Below are 26,304 nucleotides of genomic sequence, written 5' to 3'. Positions count from 1 at the left end.
AAAAGCAAGCTCCATGCAGGGAACCAGACATGGGACTCAATCCCAGGCCTTCAGGATCACACCCTGGACTGAAGGCGGTGCTAAACCACTGAACTACCTGGGCTGCCCAGGGAAAGCCTTTCTAACAGAGATAGTAAAGAGACATAAGGTACCAACAAGAAGAGAAACTCTTTAGGCAAGAACATCTTTGGGGAAGGAACAAAGGCTGGGGTCATTCAAAAGGAGGAAATAAATGGACTTGAAAGTCTTCTTGATGCTGGAGAGAGGAGGGAGTTAATGGAATTGGCTGAGGACTTGGGAAACCTTAGCCAGGGCTAAAGATTTGGGATTGGAAAATGAGAAATTAATGTATGTCTTTATGCTGGGGGAGTGCTGTCTGTGATTTTACTGTTATTGGAAGGTCCCTGAGGGATTATCCTTGAATTTTTCCAACAGCAGAACTGAAAGAGTTGATCAGTTGGTCTGCTCCCCAGAATAATTCTTACCAGATGTGGTGTCCATGCCTGGGACCATCTGGCTGATTCAGTATAGTGGTAATATCCCAGAGGTTTATTCAGTACATGCTTTAGGAATCTCTATTATAAACGTGGCTGTGCTGGATGCTTCAAGGGTGAAGGGGAGAATGCACTAATGAGCGACAGCCAAAGCTCTTTCTGCCCTTGTAGGGCTGGCGTCCAGCAGAGTGGTTGTAAGTGCAGGTTATGGAGTCCTGTTGCTCAGGGATGGGGAGGGATGGTGATAGGAGGACCTCGGGAGGGAGGCCTTGGTGTTTTTGAGCAACTGGAAGAAGAGCATAGTGAGTGCTGGGCGCTCAGCCAGCAGACCAGTGCCAGCCAAGACAAGAAAGGCATGGCTCACCAGGCCATCGGTCACATAAGTTAACACTTACAAACACAGACTGTGTGGCAACTGCGTCTTAAGTTCTTTGTGGACATTAACTCTTTCAGTTGTTATAGTGACTCTCTGAGGTAAGTCCTGTTTTCTGCCCTTTTCCACAGGCAGGGAGACTGAGGCACAAAGAGGCTAACTGGCTGGCACTCACTCCCCTACACGTGTCTAAGTGGTGGTGTCTGGATCCACGCTTGAGGCATAGCACTATTCTGCCTTGATATGACATATTTTGGTTTTCGGCCTGAGAAAAAAGCAAAGTCATCAGAGGTGCTCTAAGTACGGGAGTAGCAAGATCAAGCCTGTGTCCTAGAAAGTCCTCTCTACTCAGAGGATGAAATGGGACTGGTGGGAAAGCAAGCACACTTAAGGAGACCCTTAAAAGCTCTTGTCATGGCCCATGTGTATTTCAGCTTTGAGCTTTCTGGCTGATTTTCTTTTCCCTTTGATTACTTTTCTGGGGATTTGGCAGGGAGGGGAATAGGTGAGTTTGTCAGTTGACATGCAAGCCCCAGACCTTTGTTGTTAAATGTCAATGTACTCCCTCCGCTGCAGCATTTATTCTTGGCTTACAGGAACCTTCATATCTTGAGGGAATGAAGCCTGATCGTAATTTACAGACTAAATAGTCTTTGGAGGCCATCCTGCCCAGGGTCCTCCATTTGGACATCAAACGCAACAGGAGCCTGGGAGGTTGTCTCTTGCTCCTTTCTTTGTCTGCATCCCTTTTACCCTTCAGACAGTCATCAGACCCCATCATAACTCCCTCTTTAATATCTCTGGAAGATGTCCACTTCAGAATAGCTCTGGGGCTGCTACCCAACTTCCAGCCACCGCCAAATCTCACCTTGATTATTGCTGCCTGAGGGATCTTTCTGAAATGTCAATCAAATTGTCACCAGTCTGCTGAAAATTTTTTAGACTTCCTTATTATCCCTGGTTAAGAGTTCATTATTTCTTAGTATGACTTACACAGGAGCCTTCTCCAACTTCATCTCATGCCATAATTTTTACACAGTCATTGTGATGTCCTGCTTCATTGCAACTGCCTGAACTCCATCCCGGAAATTAGTATTCAGACCATCAGGAGTAAGGACCAGCATCCAGCTTCTGAAAGCCCCTTAGGTGATCCTGATGATCCAGAGTTGAACTCTGGTCTCTGCTCTTACTCCAGGATTCTCAATCTGGCCACACAATTTGCATCATCCGAGGAGATTTTTTTTTTATAAAGATTTTATTTATTTGCTCATGAGAGACACAGATTTTAAATTATCGAAACATGGTTCCCTCCCTCAGCAATTCCGATATAATAAATCTGGTTTGATTTCCCAGGCATCTCTACTTCCAAAGAAAAAAAAATTGCTCTTGGAATTCTGATCCGCAGCCAGGAAGGGGAACCTCTGCATGCAGAGGGAATATTCCAGAGGGCAGAATTGGGGGTAGGTGTTACGGGGAAGCGGATTGGTTCTGGGGTGTTTTGCCCTTTCATGTGCAGATCTCCGTGTATTTGAAGAACTGCTCTTCTGTAATTATCTTCCCTTCTCCTAACCACACTTCCTATTTCCCAAGTCTTCTTAGTGAGCAAAATGTTCAAGTTCTGACTCCTCACACCCTGATTATCCCTCCCTGAAGAGTGTCTGTTTTTTAGTGCGCCATTTTTTTAAACTATTCTTTTTTTTTTTAAGATTTTATTTATTTATTCATAGAGACACAGAGAGGCAGAGATACAGGCAGAGGGAGAAGCAGGCTCCGTGCAGGGAGCCCGACATGGGACTCGATCCAGAGTCTCCAGTATCACGCCCTGGGCCGCAGGCGGTGCTAAACCGCTGCGCCACCGGGGCTGCCCTAGTGGGCCATTTAAATTGTGATAAATTAGAGATTCATTCTAGATGTGGGCCAGTTATAGCGGGATGGATAGATTCTTTAATTCAAACACTGTATATGGCTGTTTAAAATGCTATAAGATCAGGGTGCCTGACTGGTTCAGGTGTAGAACATGCGATTCCTGATCTTGGAGTCATGAATTCAAGCCACACGTTGGGCAGAGCGCTTTCTTTAAACAAAACAAAACAAAACCCCATAAGATCACATTGGCTTGATGTCATGATTAACTTCATAGGTTACTCAAAAATCAACGAAAACTCCCTCTCTAGCCTAATGTAACCATTAGGTTCAGAGCAAGAATTCTGAAAACAGACTGCTTGAATTAGGATTCTAGCTCCATGACGTTACTACCTGTATGACCTTGAATGAATCGCTTAAAATTCTGTACTTAGATTCCTCCTCTGTAAAACAGGGATAACAATGAATCTATCTCCTAGGGTTGTTGTGAGGATGAAATGAGTAAATAAAATATGTTAAGTGCGGGCAGCCCTGGTGGCGCAGTGGTTTAGCGCTGCCTGCAGCCCGGGATGTGATCCTGGAGATCCGGGATGAGTCCCACGTCAGGTTCTCTGCATGGAGCCTGCTTCTCCCTCAGCCTGTGTCTCTGCCTCTCTTTCTCTCTGTGTCTCAATAAATAAATAAAATCTTAAAAAAATATATGTGTTAAGTGCTTAAAAATAGTGCCTGGAACATAGTAAGTGCTGTACAAATATTAGTGATAATCATTAGTCATTAGGCCTAATCATAAACCAAGATTCTTACTTTCCATCTTTTTCTTTCATTTGGGTTATCACTTAGTGTTTTCACCATTAGTCTGTTTAGGACCTGGAGCTATCCTTAGGTGCACTGTGTATGGAGATACTTGATTGGGGGGCACCACCCAGCCACCTCCTGTTCTTCTCTTCTCCCCTTATACATACACACTAAATCACAGCTTTACAAATTCCCTTCTTCAGGAGGTAATACAAAGACTCATTAAAATGCATGCATTTTATGTGGCAGGGAAAGCTGACTTCATCATTTAACGCGACTAATCCGATGAATTTATCTGTTTCCCTGGACACTAGGAAATGGAAGTTAGCATAGGAAGTACTGACAAAGGAACAGCAGTGGGAGGAAGAAACAATTCAGTATACTGTGCACCCAGCATCGCCTAGGAGAGATGCTGTATATCCATTATTGTTATTATTATTTTTTTTAACTTAAAACAGTCTTTCAAAAGAGTGGCTCTTCCCCATTTAACTGAAGGAAAAGCCAGTTCCGTAGTTAAGTAATATCCTTAAAAGAAATAGCTGGTAAATGGCAGGCAGAGTTTGGACCCTGGCCCATCCCATGTCAAAGTCACTCCCATGTCCTAGGCCTCACACCACCCTGCTTCGGTGGAGCGTGTCTGGTCAGGGGAGTGGAAGTGTCACAAAATGGGGGGGCTGTGTGACGCACCAGTTTGGTCTGTGTTGTGGTTTTTATCTAGAGCTCAGACCTGTTCTCAGGCAGCTTTAACCATAAGCTGCACACTCTGTGACTGACAAAGCACATCTTCTTGTGTTACTTTCAGTTTAGAAGGAATTATGTTTATATTGTTGCTCCTCACATCTGAAATATTTGTAATCAAATATGGTGCCTATGCCACATGAAGTATGGAGAATACATCATTTTTTCAAAGATTTTATTTATTGGGACACCTGGGTGGCTCAGTTGGTTAAGCTTGGCTCAGGTGATGATCCCAGGGTCCTGGGATCAAGCCCTGCATTGGGCTCCCTGCTCAGCTGGGAGTATGCTTCTCCCTCTTCCTCTAGCTCCCCCTGCTTATGCTTTCTCTCTGTTAAATAAATAAATAAATAAATAAATAGATAAATAAATAAATAAATAAAATATTTAAAATTTTTTAGATTTACGTATAATCTTCCTATTATAAAGGCAAACACCTGCTCTTAAACCTTATAAAAGTACTATTTGGACATGTTTACTATACGGGCATACTTTTTTTTTTTTTTTTAAGAGAAAGTGAGTGTGTATGAGTTGGGGGGGTGGAGGGGTAGAAGGAGAGAGAGAAAATTTTAAACAGGCTCCATGCCCAGCATGGAGCCCGATATGGGGCTTGATCTCATAATCCTGAAATTATGACCTGAGCCAAAAGCAAGAGTCAGCCGCTTAACCAACTGAGCCACTCAGGGTCCCCCAAGCATACTTATTTTGAATTATCTTTTTCTAATTTGAAATTTCAGAGTCTTCATGTGTTAGGTAATTGTGAATGCAATGGTTAAATAGTTAAAACTGTAATAGTTAAATGTGAGCTCCCTGCTATTCATTACACCTTTATCCTACAGTGAAAATTTCATGAAGATTAAGTATCTTTGCCTAGCATTAATTGCCTTTTACTTTATTCATTTTTTTCTCCTCCCTGATTTACTCTATGGAGTTTATAGCTACCTCAGATTATTTAAGAATGTCATATGGAAAAAAAAAATGTCATATGGTGGGACACTTGGGTGGCTCAGTGGTTGAGCGTTTGCCTTTGGCTCAGGATGTGACCCCAGATTCCTGGGATCGAGTCCCGCATCGGGCTCCTTGCGTGGAGCCTGCTTCTCCTTCCTCTCTGCTTGTGTTTCTGCCTGTCTTCCTGTGTCTTTAAATCTTAAAAAAATAAATAAAATTAAAATAAAAAAAAAAGAATGTCGTATGGTAAGGAAAAATTAAATTAAAGCTTGCAAATCTAAATAATTTTGTGGCCCTCAATGAGATTAGCAGGATTAGATTGAAAACACTGATAGAAATCAAGTAGTTGGGCAGCCCCGGTGGCGCAGCGGTTTGGTGCTGCCTGCAGCCCAGGGCGTGATCCTGGAGACCCTGGATCGAGTCCCACGTCAGGCTCTTTGTATGCCTGCTTCTCCCTCTGCCTGTGTCTCTGCCTCTCTCTCTCTGTGTCTATCATGAATAAATAAATAAAATCTTAAAAAAAAAAAAGAAGAAATCAAGTAGTTGTTTTGTGGCCTTTGAACAAAAATATCTTTTCATAGAAAAGTGTTTACTATATATTAAGTTTTAAAAGAGAAAATAAAAAAAATAAAAAAATAAAAAATAAATAAAAGAGAAAATAAAGCTGTAAAATTACTCTGATCCCAGTGTTTAAGATTTATTTTTTTACTTTTAAGTAATTTCTATATCCAGTGTGGGTCTTGAACTCACAACCCTGAGATCAAGAGTTGCATGCTCTCTACTGACTGAACCAGCCAGGCATCCCTAACGTCTTAAAAGAGATAACGTATATGCATACTCTGAGATAGATTAAAAGGAATTACATGAATTTGTCAACTGTGGTTCTGGAAAGTGGTTAGGATATGGGTGATTTTATCTATTGTTTTTTTGTTTTTTGTATTTTTCCAAATTTCTATAGTGAACATTATTACTTTTATTATCTTTAAAAACATCTTAAAGGGGTGCCTGGGTGGCTCAGTCAGTTAAATGTCCAACTATTGCTTTCCACTCAGGTCATGATCTCCTGGGTCTTGGGATTGGTCCATGTCAGGCTCTGAGCTCAATGGGGAGTCTGCTTGATGATTCTCTCTGCCCCTTCCCCTGTTCTCTCTCTCTCACACAAATAAATAAATCTTTAAAAAATATATATATCTTCAGAGTGCCTGGGTGGCTCAGTCAGTTACGCATCTGCTTTCGGCTCAGGTCATGATTCCAAGGTCCTGGGATTGAGCTCTGTGTCAGGCTCTCTGGTCAGTGGGGAGCCTGCTTCTCCTTCTCCCTCTTCCCCTGCCTATGTGCTTTCTCTCTCTGTGTCAAATAAATAAATAAAATCTTTTTAAAAAATCTTCTTAAAAGGACTAATTTCTATAGAAGTTAGTGCAAGAATATTTCTGTTACTTTAAACTTAGGTTGCCTTAGTCACTGGGCCTTTCCTGACAGCAAAGAGGGGCTTAGTATAGGCAACTGATAAAATAATGGCTATGCTCTATTTATAATATAGGTATTTCTAATATAGAGTATGGCTAGTACCCAAAGGAGAATCTTGTGACATACTGCAAGGTGGAACAGAAATTATCTTTAGATCACTTTCTGTTCTGGATTGTTGGATGTCCCCAGGGGCCTCACTTTGGGCCCTCACTCCACTTGTAAATCCACCAGTGCATGGATGTGAAGTAGAAATCTTAATTTAAAACAAAGTGTTATGAAATGATAACGAATCCCTTTTGTAAGGGGTCCTGATTTGTGTTTCTCAACACATCTCTTGGTTTCCTTAGAATGCAGTATATTAATGAGAACTGTGACTTTGAACAAATTTTTGTGTGTGTGTGTGATCTTTACAGTAATAAGTTCCCCATCAGACAATAGCTGTTTGCTTTATGACTTGTTGGTAAGTTATCCCCAAGGGGTTGAGAAATTCCTGTTTTGAAAAGTCCGGAAAGTCTTTGGTGACTTACTGTTTCATTTTTATTTTTCTTTTCTCTAAAGTTGTAGAAAACAGGATCACACTTACATTCCCTTTATATGCTACCATCTGCTGTCTGCTAACCTAAACTTAGCACTCATCTTTGGAGAGAATTAACCCGGACATTGTGCCCTCAGCCAGCCCCTCTGTGGAATGAATTCACTTCTCTCCTGTGCGCACCGAATGGTACTTGGCATTCAAATTGTACAAATCATTTTCTGGGCCCTGTGGTTCAGTGAAAGTGGTTATTAAATTACAGGCTTAGCATTATTCTGCAGATAAGAAATACTTTAGTTAGAACTTAAGTGGAGTTCTTTAGATTAATTTGTAATTTGAAAAAACAGAAATGAGATTGTGAAATAAGTAGGCTCTTGTAAAACTTTTTCCAGTAAAACAGTGGCCACAAGCTAGTTGGCAGTGGTTTTCCTAGACAATTTGGCTAGTGATCTCCTAAAGATATGCAGTTCTAATGAAGAGCATTTGGGCTGATTGCCCTGTGACTGCTGTGAGTTAAATATGGTTTATAACTAAGCTGCCTGTAAGGAAGTCATCACTACTTGACTCTGCTCATGTTCTCCTTGAAAATGCTACCTGCTTTTTGGCTTTAATTTGCAATGATTTTTAAAAAAAATATAGGATAGCTATTACGAGATTACCTGAAGTGATTAGACTAAGAAGTAGAGCATAATGCCAGTCATTTTTGGTGCTTTAATTTTACAGAAAAAAAAAACAAAAACAAAAACTAGGAACTGGTTGCTGGCTTAAGAAATGACATAGTTGGGACGTCCAGGTGGCTTGGTGGTTGAGCATCTGCCTTTGGCTCAGGGCCTGATCCTGGGGTCCTGGAATCAAGTCCCACATCAGGCTCCCCACCGGGAGCTGCCTTCTCCCTCTGCCTGTGTCTCTGCCTCTCTCTGTGTGTCTCTCATGAATAAATAAATAAGATATTTTTAAAAAAGAAAAAAAGAAATGGCATAATTATTGTGCTACTTACTATCCCCATTGTATCATCCCCCCCACTAAAACCAAAACTACAACAACAAAAAAACCCCTGTGAGTTATGGACTAGAAATCAATTAGACGATTTTCAACAATTTGTAACTTTTTAATGGTTTGAAAATGCAGACATTTGTGTGTGATCCCAGTGTTTCATCTCTAATTGAGCAGGTGTAGTGGGATGTTGCTTTATGGTTCTAAATAAAGTAGGACTTCAGGGAGGAGATTGTGATGGCTCTACATTTGTATCCAAGATAAGCAATTAGTCTATTTTTTATTAATTTATAACACTGGACTTTATTATAAAAAGTAGGGGTCTAGGGGCTCCTGGCCAGCTCAGTTGGTAGGGCACGTGACTCTTGATCTTGGGGTTGTGGGTTTGAGCCACACATTGCAGTTACAGAGTATACTTAAAAAAAGTAGGTATCTATTTCTTTAAATCCTTTATTAGGAGAACCATCGCTTTTTGGTTATATCAGAGAGGCAGTGTCCAATAAAAATAGAAAGTAAGGGACACCTGGGTGGTTCAATGGTTGAGCATCTGCCTTCGGCTGCTCACCGGGATCAAGTCCCACATCAGGCTTCCTGCATGGAGCCTGCTTCTCCCTTTGCCTATGTTTCTGTCTCTTTCTCTGTGTATCTCTCATGAGTAAATAAATAAAATCTTAAAAAAAAAAACAAAGCAAGACACATATGTAATGTTTTATTTTCTAGTAGCCACATTAGAAGAAGTAAAAAGAATTGAGTAAGATTAATTTTAATAACATATATGTGTGTATATATATATGTGTATGTGTGTGTATATATATATGAAGAATATATATATATATATATATATATATATATATATATATGAAGATTGTATTTATTTATTTGACAGAGAGAGAGAGAACACAAGGAGGGGGAGCAGCAGACAGAGGCAGAGGGAGAAGTAGGCTTCCTGTTGAGCAGGGAGCCCGATGCAGGGCTCGGTCCCAGGAGCCTGAGATCCCAACCTGAGCAGAAGGCAGACACTTAACCCACTGAGCCACCCAGGTACCCCTGAATAATATATTTAGTTTAACTCAGTATATCTAAGATACCATTTCAACATTGAGATATTTTACATCCTTTGTTGTTGTTTATACGAAATCTTCAAAATCCAGTGTATACTTCACACTTATAGCATGTCTCAGTTTGAACCAGCCACCTTTCGAGTGCTCAGTGATCACATCTGGCTAGTGACTATCATGCTGAATTATGTAGTTGTAGAGTTTTGGCACTTGTATACAGTAGCATCTACATAAAGTGACATGTTATACAGATTTCTATGCAAATCACATCCTGAGAAACATAAGGCAGATCTTCATACTTGTAGCTTTAAGGCAGATTTTACCTTGGCCCTAATGTGCATGTTGTAAGAGAGTTCTAGTGGCCTTTGATTTCTTGTTGAGAGTAATATACACCATGGTTATAATACCTTAGCTACTGCTTTCATTCCAGCCAGTTTAGTATACATGTACCACTGCCCAAGCAGCATCTGTCCTGTGGCGGGTTGGTCATGGGGGTAGTGAGGACAGGGGCAACAGCAAAGGTGTGGTAGCTGAAAATGTTTGGGGGTTGCCTAACAGGAAGGCAGACATTGTTTTGGGTTTTTTTTTTTTAATCTCAAGCGCCACTTCTAATGTTGTTGAAAGATTTACTTTATTTGTGTAAACATTGGTCTGATTGGGGCAAATACCTCATTCTGACAATCTCATTGCTTTGCTTGTTGAACCTTTTCACCAGTGCAATTTAAGCCTGTGAATACCTCAGTTCTGTGCTGTAAATGTAAAGTGCACACTGGATTTAGAGAATTTAGTACCAAAAGAAGAATGAAAAGTACCTCATTAATTTTTGTGCAATTACATGTAGAGGTGCTAACGTTTTAGATATATATATTTTTAATTTAATTTTATTATTATTATTATTTTTAGTAAGCTCTGTGCCCCATTCAGGGTTTGGACTTGTGACTCAAGATCAAGAATTGTGGGATCCCTGGGTGGCGCAGCGGTTTGGCGCCTGCCTTTGGCCCAGGGCGCGATCCTGGAGACCTGGGATCGAATCCCACGTTGGGCTCCCGGTGCATGGAGCCTGCTTCTCCTTCTGCCTATGTCTCTGCCTCTCTCTCTCTCTGTGTGTGACTATCATAAATAAAAAAAAAAAAAAAAAAAAAAAAAAGATCAAGAATTGTATGCTCATGGGACGTCTGGGTGGCTCAGAGTTGAGTGTCTGCCTTTGGTTCAGGATGTGATCCCAGAGTCCCAGGATCGAGTCCCACATCGGGCTCCCTGCATGGAGCCTGTTTCTCACTCTGCCTATGTCTCTGCTCTCTCTGTGTGTGTCTCTCATGAATAAATAAATAAAATATTTAAAAATAAATAATAAATAAATAAATAAAATTAATTTACTTGTTTCTATTTTTTTTTTTAAGATTTTATTTATTTATGAGAGAGAGAGAGAGAGAGAGGCAGAGACATAGGCAGAGGGAGAAGCAGGCTCCATGCAGGGAGCCCTATGTGGGACTCAATCCCGGGACTCCAGGATCACACCCTGGGCCGAAGGCAGATGCCCAACTGCTGAGTCACCCAGGTGTCCCCCCCCCTTTTTTTTTTAATATGACTGCTAGAAAATTTAAGATTCCATACGTAGCTTGCATTATATCTGTTGGATAATGCTGCCTTAGATTGTTCATTATTCAGTGTAAAAGACTACTGGGGGCAGTAGTTGGTGCCTTGGGCAGAGCTGGTGGCTCAGCGGTTTAGCGCTGCCTTCACCCCAGGGTGTGATCCTGGAGTCCTAGGATCGAGTCCCACGTCGGGCTCCCTGCATAGAGCCTGCTTCTCCCTCTGCCCTTGTCTCTGCCTCTCTCTCTCTCTTTCTCTCTCTCTTTCTCTCTCTCTCTCATGAATAAATAAATCTTTTTTTAAAAAATTAAAAACATAAAAGACTACTGGGAAGATACTGCCTGTGCTTTTCTGAATGTGTGCGTGAGAGTTCCACCAATTGATGGCATCTTTGCAGTAGCAGGTGGGGTATTCTGTGTGTGTCCCCAAAGAAGATGGAGGGAGAACTGCAGTGCAGGCCTCTCGAGTTCTGTACAGAAACCTGATCCTGAACCACATAACTACCATTACGCTTGCTTCTTTAAAAACAGAAGACCTGCTGGTTTTGTCACCAGTTTGCCCCATACTTTTTAACGAAAAGAGCAGTTATAAGGGTGCTTCTTTGTGCCTTCTCTGAGAAACAAATCCAAGAACTCTAGATAAGTGTACGTGTTTGTGTGCATTCAGCCTTTCATTAAATGTTCGCACAATCCCGGAGAATCATCTTAGTATACTTTGATCTGTAAGTATATTAGTCTTTGGCTATTACTCTAGTTATTTTGGCCACTTCTTAAGACTTCTTAGTCTGTAATGATATTTTTGTGACCTAAGCTATTCAGGAAGAGGGCTAAAGGCGATCAGTGGGGTTGTTTTCTCATACCTGAGCATTTCTCTGGGGTATTTGTGAGCTTGGGGACAACTCGTATGACTGGTATTTAGCTTCTCTTCTTTCTCATCCTCAACTGAGAACTTTTAAAATTTTTATTTATTTATGATAGTCACAGAGAGAGAGAGAGAGAGAGAGAGAGAGAGAGAAGCAGAGACACAGGCAGAGGGAGAAGCAGGCTCCATGCACCAGGAGCCAGATGTGGGATTCGATCCCGGGTCTCCAGGATCGTGCCCCGGGCCAAAGGCAGGCGCCAAACCGCTGCGCCACCCAGGGATCCCTTAACTGAGAACTTTTAAAAACAAAATGCTTTTCATTGAATGAGAGAATCCCAGGAAGGTCTTTGCTTATACTTTTAAACCTATATTCTTAGAGTTAGCTCTGTGTCTTTGCCGAACAGCTACATCCGACATATTGGGTTTAGCGTATGTTTGTTGACTATATCTTCCAGTTAACCCTCTTAAAAAGGGGGATAGGGTAGAAAGAAAGGAGCTGACATCTGTTGAGCATCTGTTGCATGGCACATACTGAGCCGAGATATTTAAAAATATTATCTCAACAGCCATGAGAGGTGGGAATGATGATCTCTGTTTTATAGATGAGGAAGTGGAAATCTGGAAGTTAAGGTATTTTTCAACTTCACGTACCTCTGGTAGCTAATGGATTCTGGAACTTGGCAGATGCCATGCTCCCATTGACATCCCAGTGTAGGAGAAACTGTAGTGTGCTTCCAGAGGTAGAGACTATCAATGTGTCTATGTTGCTGTAAACTGGGAGAAACATATAGGATCCTGTCCAAAGCATCTTGTATCCCTAATCACAGACCTGATGCCTGTGTTGGGTAGATGGGGTGTTTCTAGATTGTTTACTCACACTAGTGCTTGCAGTGACCATATGAACATTTTGGTTTACAGTTGGGACCCCTGATTTCCACAGGATGGCCCAATGGAATCAGCTACAGCAACTCGACACACGGTACTTAGAGCAGCTTCATCAGCTGTACAGCGACAGCTTCCCAATGGAGCTACGGCAGTTTCTGGCCCCGTGGATTGAGAGTCAAGATTGGTAAGTCCTTCCTGAGAAATTCCCCAAAGTGTCAAGTTTTGATTTGAGTCAGGAAACATAACCTATTCTAGCTTAACTCTGTCCTATTTCATAAAAAAACTGATGGGTACAGGTGATGGGATGAAAGAGATCAGGAGATAAAGAGGTACTCTCAGTCTTGCAAAAGCGTTTTATCCATTAGAAGTGTGTGTGGGCAACTGTCTCTTGGCACCTCAAAGCAGCCTGCCTGGGGTAGCTGTTTTGAAGGCTGATTTGAATCTCATTTCCTTGCCGAGGTCCTCTGTGTGTTCTGACACTCCAGGGATGCACTACAAATATTTTTTGCTTCAGTGAGAGTTCTCTCATGGGTGGAAATTGGGACCATAATTCTGATTCCCCTTTAATTAAAGGAATGAGACACAGAGTAAGAGAAATAAACTCATTCATAGAGAAGATAATGGCTCAGAATTCCAACAACTATTTCCTTTTTTTTTTTTTTTTTTAGAGAGAGAGAGAGCTCCAGGAAAGGGCAGAGGGAGAGAAAGAATCTTATTTTTATATTTATTTATTTATTTATTTATTTATTTATTTATTTATTTATTTATTTGTTTGTTTTAAAGATTTTATTTATTTATTTGTGATAGAGATAGCAGGAGAACAGGGGTAGGGAAGAGGGAGAAGCAGGCTCGTTGCTGAACAGGGAGCCTGATGTGGGGCTCGATCCTAGGCCCTCAGATCATGACCTGAGCTGAAGGCAGATGCTCAACCAATTGAGCCACCCAAGTGCCCCGAGAATCTTAATTTTAAGCAGGCTCCATGCCCAGTGCAGAAGTCACACGGGGCTTCATCTCACAACCCTGAGGTCATGACCTGAGCCAAAACCAAGAGTCAGATGCTTAACAGACTGAGCCACCTAGGTGTCCTTTTTTTTTTTTTTCATTTTGATATGTTCAGATCCATATATTAATTTTCATTTAATTCAGGCCTATGACCTAGTTTTTTCTAGAATTTGGTGAGGGCCCAGGGAGGTGAGTCAGAGATGATGGAGATGGGCCACCCCAGCCTGGGATTGCTTATTAGTTACTAATAATCTGGCTGTGGAGCTGAGAAAGCAAACTAGCATATCTGTTCACTTTGCTCTTATATCTTATGAGTATATAAGATATTAATCTTATACTAATATCTTTTAAGTATAGACTATGACAGTGGCTTGTAGTATCTGATTATAATTGTTAATAATCATTAAGTTCATGACATATCTTGTTGCTGAGCAAGGTGAATCTAAAGTGATGAGTGAGTTAAAGCATCAGGTTTGTCTTGTTTTCTTCGCTCCTTAATGGTGATTTCTGTGCATGCATGTGTGCGCATGTGTGTGCATGCGAGTGTATGTAGGTTTCAGAATCATTCTGTATCCTTCTTTTTTTTCCCAGGGCATATGCAGCCAGCAAAGAATCACATGCTACTTTGGTGTTTCATAATCTCTTGGGTGAGATTGACCAGCAGTACAGCCGTTTCCTACAGGAGTCAAATGTTCTCTATCAGCACAATCTGCGAAGAATCAAGCAGTTCCTTCAGGTGTGATAAGAAACTGACCTTGCAGAGTAGGATGTTAGCTTCTGTCCAGGAAGTATTTCTCTTCTCATTAGCCTGGGTAATGAGATTCTATCTTGTACTTTAAGTCAAAGGAGAAATTATTAGCCCTTTCTCAAACCTCTGTGTACCCTCCCTTGAGCATCATTATCTGAAATCCAATTCTTTTGTCCGTTGACGTCATCGCATAATTGTTAACGGTAATCGTATTACATTAGCATGTTAATAACAAGATCAGAACTAGTGGTTTCATAGGAAGATGACCTAATTTTTTTTTTTTTTTAGTGGGGGGATGTGGGCAGAGAGAATCTTCACCAGGCTCCATGCCCAGCAGAGCCCAGTGCGGGGCTCAATCCCATGACCTTGAGATCATGACCTGACTCAAAGTCAAGAGTCAGATGCCCAACTAACTGAGCCACCCAAACGCCCCAGATGACTTATTTTTCAATGTTAAATGTTTGACCATAATTGGACACCCACGGACAAGGTCTGTCACCTCCATGTAAGACCACGATAGCATATTGTCCAAAGACTCAGACTAATGTACCTTTTGTCACAGTACATCTCATTGTGACGGTCTTTTTTCTGTTTTTCCTTCATCTCCCACCAGTGGCAGCCAGGTTCTGAGGCCCTTGTTTTATTGTTTCATGTAGTAGATGTAATCTTTTGGGTCCACATCTTCTTAGTCTACTGCTACTTTTCGTTTTCTCTCTCTCTTTTTTTTTTTTTAATTTTTTTTAATTTTTATTTATTTATGATAGTCACAGAGAGAGAGAGAGAGAGAGAGGCAGAGACACAGGCAGAGGGAGAAGCAGGCTCCATGCACCAGGAGCCCGATGTGGGATTCGATCCCGGGTCTCCAGGATCGCGCCCTGGGCCAAAGGCAGGCGCCAAACCGCTGCGCCACCCAGGGATCCCATCATTTTCTCTCTCTTACTTATAGAGCAGATATCTGGAGAAGCCAATGGAGATTGCCCGAATTGTGGCCCGGTGCTTGTGGGAAGAGTCCCGCCTGCTACAAACTGCAGCCACTGCAGCTCAGGTGAGACATGGGAAGAAACAAAGTACTATTGAAGATGTGCTTTTCTTCTTGTGCACAAAGATGTGCTTGCTCTTACACAGTCATTAGGATGGACACTGACTTCCATGGTAGAAGTGGATGTACTGGGGGTTTTCTTTTAAACAAGGAAAAGAATTTATTTTTTTTCTTGAGTACATAATGTACTCTTCTTTAAAAAAATTAAAACTTGACACAATACAATAGTACAAGGAAGAAAATTTTACAAAAATCTAAGATGTCATTCTCTCTCTTTATTATCTCTTCCCAGGAAATCAACATTAATAGTCTAGTGTATATCCTTTCATGCCTTTCTCCAGCCTCGTATAAACTACAGAAAACACACACACACACACACACACACACACACACCCTTTATTTATTTATTTGTTTATTTATTTATTTATTTAAAGATTTGTTTATTTATGATAGACATAGAGAGAGAGAGAGGCAGAGACACAGGAGGAGGGAGAAGCAGGCTCCATGCCAGGAACCCGACACGGGACTCGATCCCAGGACTCAAGGACCACGCCCTGGGCCAAAGGCAGGCGCTAAACTGCTGAGCCACCCAGGGATCCCCCACACCCCATATTTAAATGAATTTAATTCTCTGCATCTGGCTTTTTTCATTTAATATTATATCCTATAAATCCTTTAGTGTCAAGTTGTATAAAGTTAAGTCATTTTCTTTATTTGCTGCATAATATTCTGTGGTGTAGATTTGCTGTAATTTATGCAATTTTCCCCTCTTTGATAGACATTTGCTCCATTCTAGTTTTTCTTTTCCATTATAAAAATTACTACAGTGTCTCTCTTTACAACTTTACATATTTGTGCTTTGACTTCTCTATGATAGATTTTCCGGCATGGAATTGCTAGGTCAAAGGGTTTATGTATTTTAATTTTATAAGTCTAGATTCCTTTTCCCAACTGTAACAGTTCACATTTGCCCCAGTGTGGTATGATAATGTACTCTTCTTAGGTGTATAGCCTTGGAGATGGTTTGGGATTAAATCATTCAGGTTCATATGCATTTCTCTTTTGTGGTTAACTTTGAGAGTATGCTCACTAGAGTAGAGATACAGTTAGTTTAGGGAATAGAGATAACATGACACTAACTGGCCCATTGAAGAAACAGTTCCATGCTACTGGTCTTCTCACTTATGTTAATATATGAGCGACATGTCTATCTAGTATATTAATATATTATCTGTCTAGATATATTATCTATCTAGAACATTTAGAATATCTAATATATCTATAATATCTGATCTATTATGTGTGTATGTGTGTACATATCCTTTGTGTTACGTGAGTTTTGACCCTTGCTTTTGAGGTGGTTGTGGTCTGGCATAAAGAGAAAAATCAAACAACTTCATAATGCACAAAACACAAAATTAAAATATACTAAAAAAATAATAAATAGATCAATGACCATAAAAAATATATTGAAAAAAAGACTTTTAAAAAATGTACACTCCCTATCCCACCAAAAAAGCCAATAGGCCCGATGGTTTCAAAGGTTTTGTTTTAATAACTTTTGTGGTATAGATAGTTCTATTATCATTTAAACTCTTTCAAAGTATAAAAAGACAAGAGGTATTTCCAGCTTATTTTATGAGGTTGGAATAATCCTAATATAAAAGCCTAAAAAAGAAGTGTAAGTAAAGAAAATGGTTAGGATTTTGGTATCTTTTTTAGTGTACCAACCATGGCTTATATTTTTGGTATGCAAGGATGGCTCAACATTAGGATCAAGAATTTTATTAATGTAATTCATTAAATTAGTAAGTTAAGGAAGAAAAACCATATTTTTGTTAGATAACAAAACTTAGTGCCCATTCTAGATGAAAATAATTTCTTAACACAGTAAAGAATATTTGTCAGGACCTTCTTAATACAATAAAGAATATTGTCAGAAACCAAATGGAACAGAATGCACAATGGTGAAACACTAAATACTAAAGTATTTTCATTAAAAACAGATACAAGGGGCGCCTGGGTGGTTCATTCGGTTAAGTGTGCAACTCTTGGTTTCTGCTAGGATCATGATCTCATGGGTCGAGAGATTGAGCCCAGTATTGGGCTCCCCACTCCATGGGAAGTCTGCTCGAGAATTCTCTCCCTCTGCCCCTCTTACCCCACTCTCTGTCTCTCTCTCTCTCTCTCAAATAAATTTTTTTTAAGATTTTATTTATTTATTCATGACAGAGAAAGAGAGAGGCAGACACAGGCAGAGGGAGAAGCAGGCTCCATGCAGGGAACCCAATGCGGGCCTTGATCCCGAGTCTCCAGGATCATGCCCCCGGGCTGAAGGCAGGCACTAAACCGCTGAGCCACCGGGGCTGCCCTCAAATAAATAAATCTTAAAAAAAAAAAAAAAAAAAAACAGTTACAAAATTGAGGATGCCTCCTACAATTGATATTTTTATGAAGGATGCAACTAATACAGTAAAACAGAAAAAGGAATTGGGTTTAAATATTGGAAAGCTAGAGACAAAATTGTCATTATAGATAGGTCTTCCTATAAGATCCAAGAGAAATAAAAAAAATAAAAAGACTATTGACACTAAGAAGAGTTCAGAAAGATGATTGCATTCAAGATAAATAGTTTAAGAATCTTATGTAGTTCTCTTATATAATAGCAACAGTAACCTGTTAGAAAATGTCAGGGAAGAAAAGATCTGATTCATAATAGTAAAAACACTTGTATGCAATATGCATATATTATTGGTATGTATGATAAAATGTCTGGAATGTTTTATACCTGATTCATCACAGTGGTTGGTTATAGGAGACTTTTTTTACTTTCTCTAAGTGGGTTTTATTTTCTTTACTATAATCAGAGACTTTTTTTCTTCCCCACCCCACTTTAAAAAATGTTTTTGATAAAATACACATAACATAAAATTTACCATCTGAGCCTTTTTTTAAAGCTTTTCTTTATTTGAGAGAGAGAGGGAGAGAGAACATGAGTGGGGGAGGGGAAGAGGGAGAGGGAGAAGTGAACAGGAACTTGATGCAGGGCTGGATTCCAGGACCCTGAGATTGTGACTGGAGCTGCAGGCAGATGCTTATCTACCTGAACCACCTAGTCACCCTTATCTGAACCGTTTTTAAGTGTACAGGACAGTAGTGTTAAGTTCACTTACGTTGTTCTACAATTCCTCTCCAGGACTCTTTTCATCTGACAAACCTAAAATCTATACCCATTAACAGTTCTTTGTTCCCCTCTCACTGCAACCTCTGGCCACCACCACTCTACTTTCTATCTCTGTGAATCTGGGACCTCATAGAAGTAGACTCATACACAGTTTGTATTTTTGTGCCTGGCTTCCTTCACTTACCATAATTCCTTACAGTTCATCCTTGTTGTAAATGAGTTGGAATTTCCTTCCTTTCAAAGGCTGAATAATACTCCACAGTATATAGACCACATTTTGTTTATCCATTCATCTGTTGAGGGACACATGGGTGGTGTCCACCTTTTGTAAATAATGCTGCTGTGAACATAAGAGTACTTTTTTTTTTCTCTGACATGACAAAGATGTAGCCAGAACATAGAAGAAAGGACGTGTAAGCCTAACTGAGGGAGTCAGGGCAGGTATCACAGAGAAAGAGAGATTGTGTTTGAGCCAAGACTTAAGGCTGATTACATGTATACCCAGCTGATGAGGAGAGAGCACTCCAGGCAGAGAGAAGATCATGGTCAGACATGGAGACATTAACACATTTATTCTTGGGAGGGTTGTGGAAAAATTCAGCATCTGGTTGGATAAGGAAAGGTCAAGGGCCATATTGTGAACACCTTTAGGTAGTCATGCCCATCGACTGGGCTTTGGAAAAGCGGTTTACCACAAGGGTTTGGGGGCCAGACTGCCTAGGTTTGAGCCTCATAGCTTTGCCACTTGCTGTGTAAACCTCAGGCAGTGGGAATGTTCCTCCATTGGGAATGATTATAGTACCTACTTCCTAGAACTAAATTAATTCATGCCTGTAAAATGGTTAGAACAGTACCTGACACATACATGTGAAGTAAACAGCAACTGCCCTTAGCTGCTGCTGTCACAGTCACTATCACCCACATCATCAATGTCACCAAGACTGTAAGAAATGAAAACCCGCTGAAGAACTTTAAGTAGAGTGTTGATGTGCTCAGATATGGGCAAGGGGGGAACAGATAACACTACTTTTGGAGGCACTGGAAACCAGGAGGTTATCAAAGAGTGCTCACCCATGCATGGGTTTTGGAGTTTTCTGTCATGGAGAACCTTTATATTTTCATCCTGTCCCATAAGATAAAAATATTCGATTTGAGCCAATGTGGGTACAGGCTCTAACTTTGTCATAAGAGGCAGGGGAGAGTAGATGCCCTACGGATGTTCCCAATCTTATAGATACAGGGTTGGCAAACAGTACCGATGGCCCAAATCCAGCCTGTTATGCCTGTTTTTGTAAATGAAGTTTTGGGGATCACAGCCACACCCGTTTAGCGATACGTTGTCTGTGGTTGCTTTTATGCTGCGATGACAGGGCTGAGTATTTACAGCAGAGACCGTATGACCCACAAAGCCAAAAATATTTACCATCTGACCTCTGCAGGAAAAATTTTCGGCCCTTGATCTAGAACTATGAATTGAATATTTGCGGCCTCAGCCTAGGCCTTGCTGTTATTTTCTCTGTTTACATCATCTGGCATATTCTTAAGTATCTTATGAGTAGAGCACCAGAGAGGAAGATGAATAGATGTGATCCCTACTAACCAGGGCTCTCGGTCTAGTTGGGATGATAGATATACAAACAGTCAAAGTGAGAGAAACATAGAGGAAGATGTGAGTAATTTTGCCTACAGAAGTTGAGTAAGGTTTTACAGGAGAGCAAATAGTTGCATTGGGTTTGATTGAAGGTGAATGAGTTTAGGGGTGCTTGGGCAGAAGCACATGCCAAGCTGAGCGGACAGCTCGTGAGGAGGTAGAGTGTGAAAAACATGCTGTGTGTGGGGGAAGACTGAGTAGTTTGGAATAACTGCAACACAGGGAGGGAAGGCTTCACTTGTCATCAGATTGTGTGAAGCATCTGTCTGTGCTGGGTTGAGATGGATATACCAAGCAGCGGGGAGCCAATAGTATTTTATAAGGGTACTAGAGGCAGGCTTCCGTGGGTAGTATTTAACCACCTCTGTTCCCCTTTATGTACAGTGCCAATTTAGAAATAGACCTGGCAGTCAAAAACAGACCAAAGTCTGAGCTGTATTGTTGTTGGCAAAACAAAACTGGAAAACATGATTTGGGCTGGCAACTCTTGGGGATCTCTGATGCCTGCCCCTGTATTAGATCTTGGTGTGCAGAGATTGGGTTTGCAAAGCATCACATCCCCAGCCATCCATATTGGAGCTTCAAAGACCAGAGACTAATACTTACTGAACACAGAGCGCTAGGTCTCTAGAACTGCTTCTAGAAACCAGGCGCTCACTTCTGCCCCAAGTGTACCCTAGGAAGGCAGAGGTGGAGGAGAAGTACCAGCTAAAGTGCTGGGTTCTTCGAAGATCTATGAGTGCAGAGTCTTTCTCCTAATCTCCCCAATCAGATGAGTCACTCCCCCTCTGAAGAGAATAAATAGGAGAGGAGGTTGCCTTCTCTAAACTTCTCAGGGAAGTTTGTGTTCTGTGGACTTGGTTGGGAACAATTGGAAAGGGGGAGAATGGGTCCCTGTAGAACTGGCATGTTTGGATCTATTTTGGTGACTCCTGGTATCAGTGTAGAAACCAGATTGGAAATGAGGATTAGAGGCAAAAAGGTTAATAGTTGGGGCTGAAGCTGAGCTGGGGCACTAGAAATCTGTTTGTGTGATTACAGAGCACAGAGCCAGGAGGATTTGGTGATTCAGTGTGAAGTCTGTCTCTAAAAAAAGAAAAAAAAAAAAAAAAAGTCTGTCTCTGAGACAGAATTTCTAGTTTGGAAAACCGGGCCTATGATGTCTTTCCTGGACTCTCAATTCTGTTCCAGTGATTGATACCTCAGTCCTATACCAACATACACTGTCTTGATTACTATAGCTTTTTTTTTTTTAAGATTTATTTATTTGAGAGAGCATGTACTCAAGCAGGTGGCAGGGCAGAGGGTGAGGGAGAGAATCTCCAGCAGACTCCCCACTGAGCACAGAGCCTGATGTACCTTGATCCCACAACTCCGAAATAAGACTTGAGCCGAAATCAAGAGTTGGCCACCTAACTGACCGAGCCATCCAGGCTCCCCTATGTGGTCTTTTTTGGGGCTCAAGTATCTTATTACTCTTTATTTTTAAGTTTTTATTGATTTATTCATTTTAAGTAATCTTTGTACCCAGCATGGGGCTCGAACTTACAACCCTGAGGTGAAGGCCTGCATGCTCCTCCAACTAAGGCAGCCACGTGCCCAGATATCCTATTATTTTGACAAAGTTTATCATGTTCACATTTCATGTGCTATTTGACCTTTTCAAGGTACCAGCCTCGCCTTCTCCTCTGAGGTATTTTCTCTTAATCTGGCATTTCACCTCTGGGACAGTGGCTTTTTTATTATGCCACAGAAATGTGTTGGACACCACCTACACTAAATAGGCATCCGAGATCTGCAGTCATAATTATTCTGAAAATTTAAAAAGATTTTATTTATTCGGGAGAGAAAGAGAGAGAGAGCGAGTGAGCATGAGTAGGAGGAGTGGCAAAGGCAGCAGGAGAGGGAGAAGCAGGCCTCCCGCTGAGCCGGAAGTCCGATGTGGGGCTTGATCCCAGGATCCCTGGATCATGATCTGAGCCAAATGCAGGCACTTAAACAACTGAACCACCCAGATGTCCCTATTTTTCTGAATGTTTTTTAACATACTTAGCCTAGAATGAAGTTTTTGAAGGTAGGGACCATGTCTTAGTTCAACATGTGGTCTCCTAGTGCAACACAGAGTGGCTTTCTAGAATGACTTAAGGTGAAAAAGGCAAGAGCAGAGGCAAGGTGTCGGGAGAGCCTCTGTGGCATCACCCTGACGTTGCCTGGCACACTACCTCTGTTTCCCTTTACCTCCCAGTGGCAGCCACACCACAGCCAAAGAGGAAGGGCAGTGGGTGGGATGGCGACTGGACAGAGGGAGAGAGTATTTTTCTCCCTTTATTTCCCACATTCTCATGTGTGCTGATTCCCTTCTCTGGCAGCAAGGGGGCCAGGCCAGCCACCCCACAGCCGCCGTGGTGACGGAGAAGCAACAGATGCTGGAGCAGCATCTTCAAGATGTTCGGAAGCGAGTACAGGTGAAGCAAGTCGTGGGCAGGAAGCCTTTCCTTGGGGACATTGCCTGTGGGTCCTGCGTGTGTCTTTTTTGAGGTTTTGGCTCCATTTTAATTCTCAGAAACTTTCTTTTCCCTCTTCCCAGGAAAATCTTTTTCACTTCTGCTTTTTTGCTGTTTTGTTTTCTTTTGCTTTGGTTTGTTTTGTGTCTTTGTTTGAAACAGGATCTAGAACAGAAAATGAAAGTGGTCGAGAATCTCCAGGATGACTTTGATTTCAACTACAAAACCCTCAAGAGTCAAGGAGGCAAGTGAATAATATTGGAGACATTAAAATCCACTGTAGAAACTGAGCCTGTTCCCTGAGTTTCAGGACTTACTGGATCTGGCATCTGTTTAGACATGGTGCTGGGGGTGGAGGTGACACATGGGGGCATGGGGGTTGGGTGGGGTGGGGGGTGGCTACTGGCGCTTCAGGGAGCACCATGGTTAAGGATACAAGTATTCCATCAGGCCAAGGAGGTTTTCCTTCGTCCACAGACATGCAGGATCTGAATGGAAACAACCAGTCGGTGACCAGACAGAAGATGCAGCAGCTGGAGCAGATGCTCACTGCACTGGACCAGATGCGGCGGGTAAGAGCACTGTTACCGTCCCTCCCCCTTTGTGCCGCCCCCCCAAGCTGTATGGCATCTTGTGGCAGAACTTGCCTGGTTTCTAATAAATTCCTTCTCTGGAATTGACTAGAGTGTGGTTAGGGATGGTCTGAGAAAATGTTTTCTGACTTTATTTGGGTTTCCAACCAGAGCATCGTGAGTGAGTTAGCGGGGCTGTTGTCAACTATGGAGTACGTGCAGAAAACTCTCACGGATGAAGAGCTGGCTGATTGGAAGAGGCGGCAACAGATTGCGTGCATTGGAGGCCCCCCCAACATCTGCCTAGATCGCCTAGAAAACTGGTAAAAGATGACAGAGAAGTGCCTCCTTTCTTTCTAGAAAGCTGTGCTATAAAAACATGGTCATAACTGCAGGCTCAGGAGTTGGGTGCCATCTCACAGGTGCAGCTTTCATGTCCTCAAATTAAGTCTGAGAGTTAAAATCTGAAGAGTTTTACTTTATTTGGGCCAAATTTATTTTTTACTTTTATTTTTATTTTTTAAAGATTTTTATTTTATTTATTTGACACAGAGAGAGAGCCAGAGAGTACAAGTACGGGGAACAGCAGAGGGAGAAGGAGAAGCAGATTCCCTGTAGAGCAGGGAGCCTGATGCAGGGCTCGATCTCAGGACTCTGGGATCATGGCCTGAGCCCAAGGCAGCCACTTAACTTACTGAGCCACCCAGCCACCCCATTTGGGCCATTTTAAAATAAAAATTTGCTTATATTGCTATATCTTAACTATGTTTTTATTTAATAATTTCTTTATTAGAGAGAGTGAGAGAGTATGTGGAGGGAGGGGCAGAGGAGGAGAAGGAGGAAGGGAGAGAATCTGAAGGAGATCCCGCACTGAGTGCAGAGCCCCTTGCCAGTGAGATCATGATCTGAGCCAAAACCAAGAGTTGGTCATCCAACCAACTGAGCTACCCAGTTGCCCCTGTTTTATTTAATATTTTATTTTATTTTTATTTATTTATTTATTTTTATTTATGATAGTCACAGAGAGAGAGAGAGAGGCAGAGACATAGGCAGAGGGAGAAGCAGGCTCCATGCACCGGGAGCCCGACGTGGGATTCGATCCCGGGTCTCCAGGATCGCGCCCTGGGCCAAAGGCAGGCGCCAAACCGCTGCGCCACCCAGGGATCCCTTATTTAATATTTTAAATAAAACTTTTGGCTTAGGGATCCCTGGGTGGCTCAGTGGTTTGGCACCTGCCTTTGACCCAGGGCACGATCCTGGAGTCCCGGGATCGAGTCCCACGTCGGGCTCCCGGCATGGAGCCTGCTTCTCCCTCTGGCTGTGTCTCTGCCTCTCTCTCTCTCTGTCTATCATGAATAAATTAAAAAAACAAACAAGCAAACAAAAAAAAAACACTTTTGGCTTAACTATGTAGCACAGACCAAAGTTTGAATTTTAGTTACTCTAATAATCTAAAATGACACATACTGTTTATAAGGGAAACCACTTCATACACAGGAAATTATTAAAGAGAAGAAGAGCCTTTTATTTTTTTTTATTTTATTTTTTAAAATTTTTATTTATTTATGATAGTCACACAGAGAGAGAGAGAGGCAGAGACACAGGCAGAGGGAGAAGCAGGCTCCATGCACCGGGAGCCCGACGTGGGATTCGATCCCGGGTCTCCAGGATCGCGCCCTGGGCCAAAGGCAGGCGCCAAACCGCTGCGCCACCCAGGGATCCCAAGAAGAGCCTTTTAAAAACCGATCATTGGGGATCCCTGGGTGGCTCAGCAGTTTAGTGCCTGCCTTTGGCCCAGGGTGTGATCCCGGATTCCCGGGTTTGACTCCCACATCGGGCTCCTTGCATGGAGCCTGCTTCTCCTTCTGCCTGTGTCTCTGCCTCTTTCTGTGTGTGTCTGTCATGAATAAATAAATAAAATCTTCTAAAAATAAAAAGTAAATAAAAAAAATAAAAACCAATCATTCAGGGATAACTGGGTGGCAGTTAAAGATCTGCCTTTAGCTCAGGTCATGATTCTAGGATCCTGGGATCGGGTTCTGCTTTTCCCTCTCCCTCTGCCATTCCCCCTGCTTGTGTTCTCTTTCTCTCTCTATCAAATAAATAAATGAAAACTTTAAAAAAATAAAAAATAAATAAAAACCAATTGTTCAGAGATACCTACAGCTAAAATTTCAACGGCCATCCCTCTAGCCATCTGTTATTGAACATATATCCATAAAGATAGTCCTCTCTAGGGGCAACTGAGTGACTTTGTTGGTTAAGCATCCAACTCTTGATTTTGTTTCAGGTCCTGATCCTCAGGGTCGTAAGACTGAGCCCCATGTTGGGCTGTGCCTTCAGTATAGAGTCTGCTTGTCCCTCTTTCCCTGGCCCCCACCCCTACCCCCAACGCACATTCTCTCTCTCTCAAATTAATAAGTTAAATCTTTAAAAAAAGAAAAAAAAAGATGGTCATCTCTACATTGTCACATCAGTGGAATCATTCTTTTTTTTTTTTTTTTTTTTTTTAGTGGAATCATTCTTTATCTGCTCTTTTGCTTTCATTTATGCAGCAGATCTTTAGTGAGCTGAGCATCCAGATGTGCAAGGCCCAGCAATGTGCATGATGCATGGGCTTGAACTATGAGAAATTTGACATAAAGGGGCACCTAGAGACTTAAAGCATGACATTGGAAATTTAGGACAGCCCTACATGAGAAAGCCTGTTTGTTCATATCCTCACTAACCCTGAATTTTGTTAATTCACTTAAAGCAGTGTTAAGTGTTTTCTGGTCAGGGACCCAGAAAGCTTAAGTTCTGGCAATGGGAGAATGTAAGTGGCAAAAGAGAGTTGGGGAACCCAGAAATCTCAGCAGCTGTCCTGTTCCTCCTCATGCTCCACACACCCCCACATCTCTGCCTTCTCTCTTCAAGGTCTTTTAGTGTTTATTAATCATGCGCTTCAACCTCTTCTGTCATGCAAGGGGACACGAAGACCTGTGCTGCAAAGGGACGTGGCCAGGGT

At 41.7% G+C, this 26,304-nt stretch overlaps 1 protein-coding gene across 9 annotated transcripts in view; it reads left to right on the top strand.

The window, feature by feature from the left end:
* The window catches only part of STAT3 (signal transducer and activator of transcription 3), a 75,072-nt gene that overhangs the window by 29,574 nt on the left and 19,194 nt on the right, over positions 1-26,304 (top strand). For 7 of the 9 annotated variants that reach the window (XM_072780615.1, XM_072780616.1, XM_072780613.1 and 4 more), the window contains exons 2-8: positions 12,631-12,781; positions 14,191-14,335; positions 15,294-15,392; positions 22,591-22,686; positions 22,888-22,969; positions 23,203-23,297; positions 23,469-23,620. In XM_072780615.1, the coding sequence (XP_072636716.1) occupies positions 12,654-12,781; positions 14,191-14,335; positions 15,294-15,392; positions 22,591-22,686; positions 22,888-22,969; positions 23,203-23,297; positions 23,469-23,620 (797 nt within the window). In that variant the 5' untranslated portion in view covers positions 12,631-12,653. The remainder of the gene's footprint in view (positions 1-12,630; positions 12,782-14,190; positions 14,336-15,293; positions 15,393-22,590; positions 22,687-22,887; positions 22,970-23,202; positions 23,298-23,468; positions 23,621-26,304) is intronic. The other 2 variants (XM_072780617.1, XM_072780614.1) reach the window with 1 other exon arrangement.

The sequence above is a fragment of the Canis lupus genome, chromosome 16 (genome assembly GCF_048164855.1).
Source record: "Canis lupus baileyi chromosome 16, mCanLup2.hap1, whole genome shotgun sequence".
Lineage (NCBI taxonomy): Eukaryota > Metazoa > Chordata > Mammalia > Carnivora > Canidae > Canis > Canis lupus.
The sequence above is the reverse complement of the archived record's forward strand: the minus strand, read 5'-3'. Positions and strand labels throughout refer to the sequence as shown.